Here is a 14,879-nt window from a genome sequence, read left to right as displayed (position 1 = left end):
AGTGGTGACCCTGACGTTCTGTATGTCCTAATGTAGTAAGAGGTGGTGATTTCTCAGAGGCTTGCAAAGAAATGTAGTTGAAAAAAGCCTTTCAGCCAGTTCCTTGTGAGAATCAAGAGGCAGCACAGAACCCAGCCTATGCCCTGTGCTAAGATAACTGACCTGTAAAGCAGTTTTGATCTGTAAAAAATTGGAGAAGCAGAAAAAGTAGAGATGAGAATATATGCATTCTCATCCAAACAGTCTACATTTCACCTGCATCCAATGGGCCAACTCTTCCTATAGGAGAGGTAACTCTGAAAATTGGAAACTCATTAGTGTGGTGGTTAAATGGAATTGCATAAGGCTGATAAACAAAGGGACCACACAGACTGGAACTGTAACCGAAAAACACATCAAAATCTTCACTGGAAGATGTGAAATTTCATAGATAAATATCTAACTACACAAACTGGCAGAATGAACTTGGCCACACTGACTCTGTTGAGGCCTGGGTTTCACCAGCAGATGTTTTCTGTGTATTTATTGTATTTTCTGTATATAAGCTATTGCTGCTGTGCACAGCACTTTTCAGAAGAGGTCAGTCCGCACAGTGACTTGATTGTAGCAATACCAGGAATAATGTTCCTGGTAGCAAATCTGTAGCCTAGATAATCACATGTGGTGGAAATACTGAGATTATACTGCACCTAGAAGTAAAAGTCACATTGGCCCAAGTCTGAAACAACATGAAGTGTAAGGCCCTGTGTGAATCACAGGGCTTGTATATGAAAACCTGTATGCTTATTGCATAGTTCTTTAAATGAAATTACTTTCTTACATGGCTTACTAGAAGAAAACAGCTTTATATGACTTGAAAATCTTTAACTTTCTGTTGTGTGCTGTAGAAAACTGTGAAAATAATATATAAAGGGATAACAGAGAATGAGCATGGTATGTATTTCTAAATTAATGTTTGCAAAACAGGACTAGCTGTGAGAGATAGGAATGTTGAGTTTTCACATAGAACCAAGATAGATATAATTCAGGATTTAGTTTTCACTGATGTCAAGTCATTCCACAGACTGTCTCCAAGTGATGGAGGAGAAATAGCAGAAACAGAAAGTTTACCCTGTGTTTTTCCAAAAAGAGCCCAAAAGTACTGTAACTTCTCTGCTGGTGAATATTGTGCTATCTTTTAGTCATCCTGATACCTTACTAGCATTGCCATGGTGAAGCAGGAAGCTAATGAGCTAAACTCAGCTTTAAGCATGAGTTTCCAGAGAGCTCAGAAAATTACTTATTTGAAACCTGTACTGCATAGCTGATAAAATGTTGATATGCTGATGTTACTTTACCTTGTTAATGGTAATACTTAGTGTCCTTATGCTGTGCACAAAAGTTAAAATTGTCTGAAATAACAATGAAATGATAGGGTGTTTATTACAACACTAGTTTTAGAAAGGATGGATTTTGTTACTGCATATAAGGACTTGTAAATGTATTAGCTAAGTAGTACAGTTTTATTTAGGAAATCTGCTGGTAGAATTGTTTTAATGTTCTTCTTAGAAAAAGTTAACATACAGGAGTGAAGGTCTTTTCTTTCACTGAAATTTAGCAGTCCTGTTAAGAATGTACCGGCTTATTTTCTAGGCTCACTTTTTTTCCAGCTGTGAGTGGGAAACTTCAGGAAATCATTCCTAAAAAGCACCTTGAGGTGACTAAATTGCTACTTCCTTTATATCAAGATGGACAAATTGAAAATCTGCCAACCACAGTCACCAGTGCAAGTCCTGCTGGACTCCCACCCAAACAGATGACACGTTTTGCCTCCTCTGTGATGCAGATATGGGGGATTGATAGTTTCAAAGGTAGGAAGTTCTAGACCAATCTTGTAGATGCTGAAAGCAAGTGGCATTCCTCCCTCTTTCCTTGCCTCCCCATCAATATAAGAAATGCTGTCCTAAGGAAACATGGAAATAATTTTAGAGGCTTCTCTTTAGATTGCAATGGCACAAGTGTCCACAGTCAGCAGCAAATGGGAAACAACTGTGCGGTACGTGGTGTGCTTTGAGAGGGTCTCTTAGAAGCCTGCAAGAATGTGGCCACATCCCTTTTTATCAAGGGAAGGGAAAGAAGAGCTCCTCATGTCCTGTGTTGCATGCTGGTAACACTGCCCTTTCAGAAGGGTTCATTTGCACAGTATTAAAATGAAACAACAGCATCAGCAAATGGCAAACCCTAACTTACAAATAGGACTTAAGCAACTCTCATTAATGGCCTTTTTGTCCTTGTTACATAGTACAGAACAGTTTGGGAGGGGGTTGTATACTGCTAACAGAAGAATTTGTTTTATGGTATTGTGGTGGGTATGCAGCTTATGTTATGTTAATGATGTTGCCATTTTACAGGTTTTACACTCAGGATTAGAAAGGTTAAAATCGGAGAGATAGCAGTAGCTAGGGTTGAAAAGAGAGTTTAAGTGTCAAGACTCTGGCACTCACAGCTGAGAGGAAGGGCGGGGAGTTATTAGTCAAGGTGCCTAGCTGGCATTCCTTCACGTGGCACAAACTCTCTGTATGATTTCAGATAAAGACTCTGAATCTCAGATCCCCATCTGGAAAATTGTTATTTAAATAATAGTTATTTATTTTAAGTATTTAAAGTCTGTAGTTAAAAGCCATAAAATTAGGAATGGCTGAACCCATTAAAGAATTGAGTAGCCTGAAATTCTGTGACACTAAACTCTTGTTGGAACCTAGATTAATTTTTATCATCCTTGCAGAATGTAATCATCGTAGAGTAGAAGTCTCTCAGTAAATGATTTTATAGGAACAACCCTCTACACTTTCTATAAAGCTTTAGAAAAGTATTTACACTTAGGATATATGCCAAGTGCTTGGTGTTTATAACAAAATAATCATTGTAGTTTGACTAATAGATATTAGTACTTTAAACAGATTTTCTGTAAGCTCAGCATTAATAGTTCTCATTTTACTTTATGATTGGATCTCTAAGAGAAATGACTAATGGTCAAAATGAGCTGTGTATCCTGTAATGTGTTATAACTGCTTTGTGATGTTGGTAATAGCCCTATGATTGAAAATCCTCCAATTTGAGAACTCCAGCTTAAAAATTCTGTATCTGTTAAACAGAAGTTTTCTCTTTGTGCACTGCTCACGACTGCCATTGCCTTTGTGGCCTTTTACTGACAAACTTTTCATTTGCATTTTGGGGTGTACAGTCATATTTCCTTCCTAGGATTCTGATTTGTATTCACTGAGCCTCTGCAGGACCTTCACATGTTTTACCCATTCCTTGGCAGTTTGAGCTTAAAAACGCTTCACGGTGAAGTGTCACAACTGCATCATGACTACATGTTCTCTGCATCAGGGCTTGAACCTCCACTAGAGCTCTGGGGCAGGCAGAAAGGAGCATCCCAAACTATTCCAGCAAGATTCAGCAGGGCTCACGTGTCAAGAGCTGTCAGTCAAAATTGGGTTCAATTCACAGTCAACAATTTCTGTCTTTGTTGTTCATTCCCTTTGTTTCTTGGTGGACAGGATTGTTTTCAGAACTCTTAAATCCTTCTGTTTTTATTTTGCCAGTTAAAAAGGAAAGTCTGCCTGTGATATGTGCAGAATCCAATAGAAAGTTAGTAAGAGAAATTCTTTAAAGTTAGCAGAGGAACCCAAAATTGCAAAATCTCCAGGATTCCAAGCGCTTTGTTATGTCATTTGTTACCAAATACTACCTACATTTGTTAAAAAATTTAAATGGCTTATTCAGTTAACTTGTTCTAAATTCTTCTAAAGTCTGTATTTCTAATAACCAGGTCACTTTGGCACAAAAGAAAGAGCAGCTTCAGTATTCAATGAATATTTAGAAGCTGTTCTGCTTTAAAAGCTGACTTTTGGGTAGATTTGATGTTTCCTATTTGGAGCTTGAACGTTTAAATTTTCTCCATATTCCTCAGTTTGAGATTTGGGATTAACAGAAAGAGGAAAGCTGGTGAGTCCTTTTCTGGTTTGCATCATTATGGTTTAACTTTTCCTTGATTCCACAAAAAAAGTTGATATGTTTGAGTAGGGTTTTAGGATTAATACAGTATGGGCATTTTTATTCTGGGAATAAAAATTCATTCTTCAATACTTCCCATCCTCAATGTGTCTCTGCTTTTTCTGCTTCCTCCAGTGGTCTTTCCAACAGAACAATTAGTTTTAAGGCAAGTGGTTGGAAAAAAAAAGACAGGTTGCAGGTGCAGGTGGCAAATTTTTTTAAGGTTAATAGCCCATTTGTGGTGGAATATGGTGACCTTAAGGAAATATAATGATTCATAAATAAAAAAATACAGGGAACTTGCACTTTACTGCTCAGCTCTTTTGACCCTGAAAGGCTACTACCACACAGGAACTAGCAGAAAGTCGGTGATGATAAATAATACCCCTTGCTGTGACAACACCATAAATGTTCATTTTAATAAACGAATACTGAGAATGGAGGAACATACAAATTAAATATAATCTGGGACAACGGAGTACAGATTACAGCAGTGTGGTATTCAACATCAATACCAAAATGTTATCTGCTTAGGTGTGCTTTTTGGACCAAAACAGTTGAAAGGTCTCTCAAATGTAGTCTGCCCTTCCTGTGAGAAGGCAAGAGTTATAAGTTAAGCAGTTCAAGATTTTAATTTTTAAACACTGGCCTAAAAGCAGGATAACCTCCGGATGAAGGGGTTTGTTTTGACATGATTTTTTTTTAAGTTTGTCTCCACACAAATATATATTCAGCAAATAAACATGTTATTTCTAGGAATTTTATATCTAAAGTGATATAAATACATATTTATGTGTGTCAACCCTTATTTCTGTTTTTTCTTTTTATTCTGCAGTTTATTGTGGAGTGTCATGGGAATACACTTCTTCCCCAGTTTTTGGGCATGTACCGGCTTACTGTTGATGGAGTTGAAGTATATATGGTTGTTACAAGAAATGTCTTCAGCCATCGTTTATCTGTTTATAGAAAATATGATTTAAAGGTGAGAAATAATTGCTGTTGAAACGACTGATAAATTAGATGAAAATCTTTACTATAAATGTTAGGTTATTCTGATGCTTGAATATTGCTCAGAATTTTAATTATATTAAAATTGTGTTGCGTAAGAGTCAGCATTAAGTGGTTTAATTCTACACCTAGGTTTAGCAAAACTGAATGAGGGTTTTATAGAAATTGTACAAATTTATTTGTTTTGTGCATTTTTAAATGCAACAATTTAACCAGGTATGTTTGTTGAATGTTACTAATGGTTAAAGGTAAAACACTTCACACTAGTAATAATAACTCTGCTTCTTATAGGTTTTTTTCAACATTATGGAAAGCTAGCCACAGTTGATTCTGCAGAGGGTTTTATAAAACAACTAAATGTCATCATTTAAACCAATAAATGCTACTGACAAAGCACATCACGAAAAACTTCACAATTCATTCAATATGTTAAAAATAATTCAAGTGAAAAGGAGAAGGTTCTTATAAAAAAACAAAATATCTGTTGCATTTATCATAAGATCTGTTTTGGGTTTTTTTCCAGAAGCTTTCTCTGCTCATTGTAATTTTGCCAATAGTTAATATACAGGGCTTACAATGAATGCCCAAAATGTAGTTTGTCTTTCTACCCAAGGGATTGTATTTTAATTTCCTCTCTAAAGTATCCCCTTAGAAACCTACTTCTTTCTAATACACTTAATTTCTTTGTGCTGAACCTCTAAGTGCATCTGCAAGCTTGTTTTAAAATGTTCATTTATCTTTCTATATTAAGAGAATTGTCCTGTGATGTACTGCACTGTCCCTTCCTACTGTCAAGTCTCTACCTAGCAATTCATTAGGTAGTTGACTGAACTTGATTTATAAGAACTGATTTCTGAATTGTCAACAATTTACGTTTTGATATTTAGTATTACTGGCAGTGGTTGTTACCAGAGAAAGTTATTTTTTTTTTATTTGAGAGAACTGTATGTGTTCTAGAGCATCATAATGTTCAAATATATTAAAAATTAAACAGTACTTATATACAGTACATTCTTAACACTGGTGTCAAAAGGTCTTGCTGTTGTTTACCTCTGTGAATGCTTCTGTGCTCTATTCAGTTTATCAAGCTGTAAGCATTGCTTTAACTTCTCATACAATTCAAATTTAACATCAATATCATATTATTCTTTGAAACAAACTCCTTCACTGAGCAGATTTATAGTGACAGTGCGTCTATTATAAATCACTTTTTATTTATATTGTTTGCTACAGCATCTGCAGTTGTAGATTCAGAGTCCTTTTTCATACATTAGTATTTTTGATACCAGCTTAGAAGTCACTTATAGCACAATTCTCTACCTGTGTAGGTATTAATTAAAAAAGACCACAGATCAGCATAGGATTTCAAAGGCATTTTCCTGCCCACAGAGGCATTTTGTTAAAATGACTTCAGTGTCATTTTTTTGCCAAATTTGATATTTGGCATTCTCCCTAGTTTTTACTATTGTGAATCTTTTTTTTTTTTCCCTTCAGTTTAGTTGTCAGCTGATCTTTTTTCCGGCCTACTAGTCTGTTGGAGCACAGAATACAATATAAAAGATGTCTCATCAGTTAACTAAAATGTCAGGCATTTGCCAGGCTTTATTATCATTAACAATATAAAACTGGGCCATACATATAACTAAGAGATACTGTCCCATATATCTTTTCTCTCCATCCTTCATATGTTTTTTAAGTTTCTTTCTTAAAAAAAAGAAAAACATGGATGTGGTTGAGAATCCTCACGTTCTTTAAAATAGTGAGACTCCACTCCAGCACTTCTTTACACGATGCACACCTTCCAACAAACAGTAGAGCTAATTTACCCAGCTTTCAATATCCAGTTGTCATGTTTGTAGCTACTATTTCTTGCAGTGCTATTATGTGGTAAACAAATGCTGGGTACTTAAAAGTATGGTCCTGCTTCAAGAAATTTTTAAGGAAATATATATGGTCATTTTTTTTCATCTCCAGCTTATTCATGAAGCACTATATTGTCTACTGGTTTTAAGATAAAAAATAGATTAAAAAACAAATCCAAAATGTCTTTGGCAACCACAGTAAATCTTGCGAATCCACAGTTGGTCTCATCTCTTCTTTTTACTCCATGTTGCTGTGAGGTGCATTGTTCTTTTTTGTACTTTATGATCTCTTAAATATTTTTTATGTTTATATTGTGTGACATCCTTTTGAAATGTGTATTTTATATGTCGAAACAGTTATGTAGAATAGGCTATTCCATAACCACATGGCTTAATTGGCACAAAAAGATGGGAAGTCTGCCGAGCAAACTGAACTTCCAGGATCATAGACTCAAAATGAGGATGAGATGAGGAAGAAGCTCCAGGAATCAGGAGGACAATAGAAGTAGAGCATTTGAGGATTTAATCCATCTTTCTTCTCTCATGATATATCTTCTTCAAGTGATTGCAGCAGTTCAGAAGTCCTGGGCATTCTACCTACTGTATCACCTTTCTTTAAAACAGCTCTCAAGTTCAGAAGGATACAGTTCATCCACTTTTTGACCTGTTATCGTAACATTTTCAAATTAGTTTCTGACATATGCACATTTTTAGATCCATTTTTTCTGTTTCAGGGCTCTACTGTGGCTCGAGAAGCCAGTGACAAAGAAAAGGTATGGTGCATTTCTGTTTCTTTTTCAATTATCTAACCTGCTAGCTAGTCTCAGAACAAACATAACCAGTGCTGTTCTGCCCCTTTTCTTTTTTTCTGCTATATTCTTCCCTCTTGAGTTCTACCTTATCCCTCCTTTATCTTTCCTCTATTTTCTGCAGACCTTTGAATAGTGGTTTGCAATGGTGTTGAAATTTCAGAGGTAAGTGAGCCAATCCTCTACCTCCTCCTTTTCCTTTTTTCTCTTCTCTTAGTTTCTTCAGGGCCTGCCCTGTGGTAGGAAAACATCAGGACTTTGTTCTCTTCCCTCCTGCTTCTTCATCTTCTTTCTCTTGCTCTTTTAATATTGATATTTATGGAAATCCCATGTCAGTTAACGGAATGTTGTGACGTGGCACCATGGCTAAAGTGAATGCAAAGATGAACCAAACTTTGAATTGTGAGAACCCTGGGTATGTAAAGCCCATGGAAAGGAGCGAGTGACTGACAGATGTCCATGTAGCCATACTGAGAGACAGTCTCCCTCAAATTCTGGGCTGAAGCTTTCCTCTAAAAGAAAATTGATCACTGTCTTTTTCTGCACCTTCAACTTCGGTTCATTTGAGACATTTAATATCCTCAAAATCCTTTTTTCTTTGAGGTTTTACTGAAATAACCTTGATGGTGCTTTAGGAGAGGCTTGTCTAAAGATTCTGCAGATAATTGAAAGTGGAACATAGTCTCCATCATCTCAGACTTCTTAGATTTCAAATTTGGGTGAAGGCTAATGACCCTGAGATTAGCCCAGTTGGTTAGAGCACAGTGCTAATAATGCCAAGGTTGTGGGTTTGATCCCCATAGGGGCCATTCACTTACGAGTAGGATTTGATGATCCTTGTGGATCCTTTCCAACTCAGAGTATTCTGTGATTCTATGAACCCATGACCCTTGTTTTCTTAATTTTTCCAAGCACATTCCTTCTGAATTAGCATGAGATCATTCAACAGTTCACTTAAGAGACTTTATTTTATATTGTCCCCAAATTCCATTGAGATCTTTTTTTTTTTTTTCCTAAGCATTAGTTGTATCATACCTGCCTCTCTGAGCCTTCTAGAGATCACACAACTGCACTAAGGAATAAGGGACATGGCAGTAGCTGTCAGCCCTGCAGTTCTGGCTGCATGAAAAACTCTGTGCAGAGTTTTTCCATTTTGTCCCAAGGCATGACCAAACACTTAAAATTCTTTTTCCAGCATTAGGCAACTACCATGTCCCAAATGCCAGCTGCAGTTAGGATTGTCAGCATAAGCTCTCTTTTTGCTGTACAGGGCCCTCAAGAACATGTCCTGAATAGTCTCCTTTCTTTTCTTGTCATCTGTTTTTGTTCTTGTTTAGTAGTGCAACTCTAGTGTTTTTAAAACGGAGGGATTAACCCTTCATTGTCTTACAAACAGTAACTTACGTCACTGAAAACCTCTGCTGGTAGTGCTGAAATAGTCTGACAGATTATTTTGATGGGACTACTTCAGGTTGCAACATTAATGCTTGGAATAATAATAATGTAAAATTGAACAATATGTTGCGTATTCAGCTGTACAGGAGCTGATACTATACAGATATTTAGTGCAGTAGTTTTGGGCAGTTTTAGGAATATGCCTCGTAATAATAAATAGATTAATAATAGTCCACACATAGTGCAGTTAATACATCAAGTGAGGACCTCAAAGAAACAGTGCCTTTATTTTGTTCCCATGGAAGTTCATGGCAAAATTACTATTGAACTTGCTTATAGCTAAGTTGAAACTAAATTGTGTAGTTTTGTATAACTGTATACAACAATTATTCTCTAAATTTAATGTGAAATCATAACTTTGGTAAGGCAAATAAAAATTCCTATCAACTTCACATCTAGGACCTCCTCTTTGATTCTGAGTACTTCTCTAAAAGAAATAATTCTTATCTTGCTATTTTAATAGTTTGATTTCTTGGAGGTGGAACTGCACAAAGCTTATTGATGTTGCAAGCAGACGGTCTGAGGCTTTCAGAACAGCTTTCTGCTCCTCCAACAACAGTGCAATGCAGCAGGGAAGCCACAAGCTCACACTCAGAACAAATGTTTAAGAAAGGGAATTATTGGATAGACTTCTAAGTTCATTGAGGGAACAACATTTTACACTTTAAGAAATACTTCTAGAGATTTAAGCAAGGGAAAAATATTATTTTCCTTAGTACTTGGCTTTTGTTAAGTTTTGGAGTCTGCTGTTTGATTTGAAAGGGTGAGAAGAATATGCTGCACCTGTGGATTGCAGATGTTCAGGACATTCATTGTCACTATGATCTGAATCTGCAATAGGCATGAGAACAGCAGTGATTTACTCACCTAAGCTACTCAGATGTTTCCAAGGCAGTTTTTGAGGTTAAATAAAAAAGGTGTTGTATATTTCTACAAATAGACAAGCAAAGTTTTGTTTTGAAACTCTGAGTGGTTCTAAAGGGCTGGTGTTATGAGATGTATGTCTGCATATGTGTCACTGATTCCAGGTCCTTGAGGACTGTGTTGACCTAAGTATGTAAATGGTCCATTACTCATAACTGGCGAGTTATACCATGTTTTATCACTTCAATTTTCACTTAAGTAGATGTCATTGTTTCAAACTTTTTGTTTGTTGTCATCTCTGGGAATCTCAAATCAGTCTTAAAGATGTTAAAACAGATGGAAAATTTTGGCTTGAAAAGGAAGGGAGGGAGGGAAAAAAAAGACATTTTAGCAAATTCTCTGAAGAGATTTTGGCATCTCCTATCTTAGAAGAAATTGTCCTGAATGATTAAACAAAACCAGACAATCTGAGAACCGTAGCTGGTGTAGTAACTTATTAGCTAATTTTTAGCCAGAGGCAAGTTAAATCATCAATGTATTAATATTATTCTGAAATGACACTAATATAATTTCAATTAATGGTAGCATTATTTAATTACTTATTTTTGAAGGTGTCTATTGCTATTCACAGCTTAGAAACAGTAATAAAACAGGAAGCTTTTGGTGCTAAAATGTATGGCTAAGATTTCCAGCAATGCTCTAGGTTTTAAGCAGGCTTTTAAGTAATTCATATTGAATTTCAAATGCCAATATTGAAGTAATCAAATGGTTTCCAGAATATCAAGAATAACGTGTTTACTTCTATTAAAGCTGGAGAAGTCAGAAAACAGAAGAGCAAGTCTTTCAGTCACATTCCGATACAGACTGTAAATTTTAGATAAATTACTTTTTAAAGGCAAATTTGGCAAAAGTTATGATGCTCTTGAATCTTTTTCCTATCAAACAGCAAGTTGTTATTTACTGAGTTTATAAAGAAGAAACAATTACGCAGAAAGACTTAGTGGACTGTAATATAAGAAACTGGGGGGGAAAGTATGTTTCTACTTTAGTTTGGTAGTGTAAAATAGGTACTAGTATTCAAACATTTTTTAAATCAGTTTTTAGGAAGAAAAGTTGTCTGGATTGACTTTTCAGAATGGTACTTTTCCATCCTGTTTTCAGTTTACCTCCTGTTTGACCGTCTTCAGCTGTTTAATATCCTAACATACTGATGAGAAGCTCTGAAGCTGTCATTTCAGTATTTCATGATAGTCAGTGCAGAGACAAGCTCCATCCCTTGGATTTCACCTTAACACGCAATTCCTTTCATTTGCGTTATAAATGATATTTTTAATAATAAAGAAGGCATTGCTTTCTTGGCAACATGTATCATAACATGCACTTACAGTTGTCTTGAATTTTAAAAGAATGGTACGTGTCAACAGTTGTCAAATTCTGACAGCTGCTCCTTTTTAATTTTTAGGCTTTAGTTCTCTTTATTTTTATTATTTTAATAGTGGGCATTTTCTATTCATTCCTTGGACAATTTTGCCCTCTTAAGTGAAATGAGGATAATGCAGAACTCCCCTGGTGGTCTGCCTGCTCACAATTATGCCATACTTGCAGTAGGACATTAAATTAGCAGTAACAGCTGAGTCTGCTTGTACTGATAAAAGAACTTAAACATGTTGCTTGTGAGTGAGCAGCTCAGAAGGAAATTTTAAGAAGAAAAATAAAACCTAACTGAACTGATGCCCACCACATTTCATCTTTCTTGAGCAATTAGAGAGATTATTACATGTTTTAAAATTAATCTAAAACTGGTTGCATTGCCACCTCCGTGGTATGGGTTGTTTCATAAATCAGCATAAATGCAGAAAAATTATAGTAAATACAATTGAACAAAGGATTTTATATTCGAGTTTCTCTTTGGAAAAAGATTGCCATAGTTGGCAGTTATGTTATATCTTAGTTAAATTGTATGCAAAATACATAGCTGCAATAATTAGATTGGAAGATGCCACTAGGTGTTAGCTTTGTGGTTTATTTTATATATTACAACATATAGTAATTAACTGATTTCTGAGAGCAAAGTATAACCTAAGGAAGAAGGGGTTTCATGTAGGAGCATCGCAACAAGATCAATCAGTCTTGACTCAGGTTTGGTTTTTTGGTGGTTTTTTGTTTGTTTGTTTTTTGATGTCATTATGTAAAACTTTATTCAAGGTGGATCATTCCAAAGTCTGAGCTATTATTTCCTGCTATTTTAAAATTGCTAATTTCAGAACAGCATGGCTTTACTAATTTCTTTTAGTGATTTCAGTCTGCTTCGTGTGCCAGTCTTACCCAACAGACCTGTGAAGTGTCTTAGATTTCCTTGTGAAATGAATCTCAAGGTTGCAAAGTACAGAGATTATAACTTTCAAAACATCACACTGCCAAGATACAAATAGACATTCAGAGTTCCGATTCCTATTACAGCGTTTTGCCTTCACGTGGCATCAACCCCATTATTGTTTTTCCAAACAAATCACTAATTTGCCTTTGTTTTGGTTTTTGTTGTTGTTGTTGTTTAAAAGTCTGTTTTCCATATGCTGAAAAAATAAAAGGGGAATTTTGTGTTGCATTTTTTATGTTGCATGTTCATCTTGCAGCAGGAAGACATTAACACTAGGAATAATTCTGGGTGCGTTTCCCTGAGCATTGAAAAGACAGTTTCTATTTTGGTGCATGCTTGAATACCTAACCCATCTACAGCATCCAGCACAATTTTTTTGTCCTACAAAAATGCTTAATTACAGTTACACAGCTAAAATCATTCCAGTGTTCCCCCTCAGACCGCATTTTAGGGTTACAGCTCTATTTCCATTGCCTTTTACAGACCTGTGATGTCACTGTGGAGCTGCAGACCCTTGTTTGTTTAGAAACTCTGGTCTAGGACAGGGCAAATTGTACAACAAAAGTTTGGACCCAGGTCACAGAAATACTGGAGGGAAGAAGCTGCAGTGTTCAGCCTTCCAAAGGAAGTTATTCTTCCGTGTTGTAGATCTAGTGACTCCAGACTTTTTGATTCAATTCAAAACTACCTGTTCCAAATTACTGCAAACTATATTTAATATTATTATCTTCCCCCCCCCCAAATACTGCCTTCCGTGTATGCTGGTGAACCCGAAAAATAAAGATGTATGTGGGCATTTGCTCTGAAAGAAGCCCAGGGTGTGGACCTTTACTCTTGGCAGATGTTTTATATCATTTTCAAGAGTTATAAATTGTAAGCCAAATTTTTCCATGATTAACTGTGTGAATAGTATGACTTGTGTCTAGTTCCAAACAAAAATTAAGTCTGCTATGCCACGTTTCTCCTACAACCTAATCTTTGCCTTTGTTAGGTGAGAAATTCTGCTAGGTTGTGAAGACAATTAGTCTTTTTCCTTTTTCAGTCCAAAACTTACACTGAAACTTATGTAACCTATAGCTGTTTTAGTAAGCTGCTTCCAAAATGTCAGGATTAGTGTTAGCTATGACCATTATTTTTGATGTCACGATGCACAAAAAATTCTTTTGGGGAAAAATAATTGTTAATATTCATTACAACACATTAGGCTAGGATGGTGAATTGAGATGTGTTAAGAAATATACAAAAACTATTTCCATGTTGATATAGAAATAAAACTTCACCTGGTACCTACGTTCCAAGGTTGTTTTTTTTAACCAAAACAATATCAGTTGGCTCTTACAGTATAATTTTACGTTTTGAATAAGGCTTTACACAGTCTGTCATCTTAGTTACTAAGAAATCTCTATTGATTTTCAGCCTTTTGAAAGGCAGTGAAATCTTCCTGCCATTAAAATTCTCTGTGACCATGGCAAACTTCGGAATGCAAACCTGAAGTGTGCAAATAACATGGTTTTTTTTATAAATAAATATTTCATATCTGTAAAACCTGTTGTGCCTTTCTTGCATCTTTAAGTAGGGGAATAAAAACAATGGAGGTGGTTCAGAAAGAAAATCTATTATTAATTTAGTGGAAGTAGTTAATGTTCATCTCCTGTGCAGCTCTTAAAATATTTAGTTCTTTAATGACAGTAATATGTTCATTATAATGAATTACATTCTAGGAGAATCTTTTTCCAACAAGGATTTTGCTTCATTGGAATATTTGAGACTTCATAAAAAATTAACCATATCAATTATTTCATTAAAGCAAAGCCTCAGTTTTTTCATTCAGACAGTGTTTTAAACTGCCACAATATGATTCTATTTGTGTTTGTTTATTTATTTCAGTGCATAAGAAGAAAATGAACATAGTAGGAGTTTTCAACATGAACACATATATTATTAATTTTGCATAACTACAAGAGCCCCTCCTAGTTGCATATTTCATAGGTCTTAATTCTTAAATTCACAAATCAATTTTAAGACAGGTTAAAGTACTACTGGAATCACTCTTGGTGTTGGCTGTTATTATTAATATCTAGGACATAGTAATATATGCAACAGTATCCTAGAACTATTCAGCTTTAAATAAATAGGGAGAATAATATTGCCTAGCACACACAGAAAAAAAATCTTTGTCTAATAACACCTAGAAAGAGGGAAGAGTATAGGCAGGGAGGCATCATGCAAATAATGTGGTGAGGGCAACCACTGGCACATAGCTTTTTAGCTTCAGTTTCTTAGGTGGGACCCACTGCTTTTGCTTTTCCATTTTTCTTCACATACTTCAGAACTGGCTTTTAACTTACGTGGTTCTACACTTGCCAAATCTTCACAGCTATGGGCATTTGGGTGAAGAAAAATGACCTCAGATAAATATCCTCGGGGGGGTTATCAACGACTGGGGAGCCTGCACACAGGCAGTGA

At 35.7% G+C, this 14,879-nt stretch overlaps 1 protein-coding gene across 2 annotated transcripts in view; it reads left to right on the top strand.

Annotated features, from left to right (window-relative positions):
* Positions 1-14,879, top strand: part of PIP4K2A (phosphatidylinositol-5-phosphate 4-kinase type 2 alpha) — an 87,137-nt gene that overhangs the window by 60,769 nt on the left and 11,489 nt on the right. For both annotated transcript variants that reach the window (XM_018075763.2, XM_018075765.2), the window contains exons 5-6: positions 4,874-5,020; positions 7,643-7,681. In XM_018075763.2, coding sequence (XP_017931252.1) covers positions 4,874-5,020; positions 7,643-7,681 — 186 coding nt within the window. The remainder of the gene's footprint in view (positions 1-4,873; positions 5,021-7,642; positions 7,682-14,879) is intronic.

Source organism: Manacus vitellinus, unplaced genomic scaffold, assembly GCF_001715985.3.
Source record: "Manacus vitellinus isolate BGI_N305 unplaced genomic scaffold, ASM171598v3 scaffold_3_pilon, whole genome shotgun sequence".
In the NCBI taxonomy this organism is placed as follows: Eukaryota; Metazoa; Chordata; class Aves; order Passeriformes; family Pipridae; genus Manacus; species Manacus vitellinus.
This window is presented reverse-complemented; position numbering and strand designations above follow the sequence as displayed.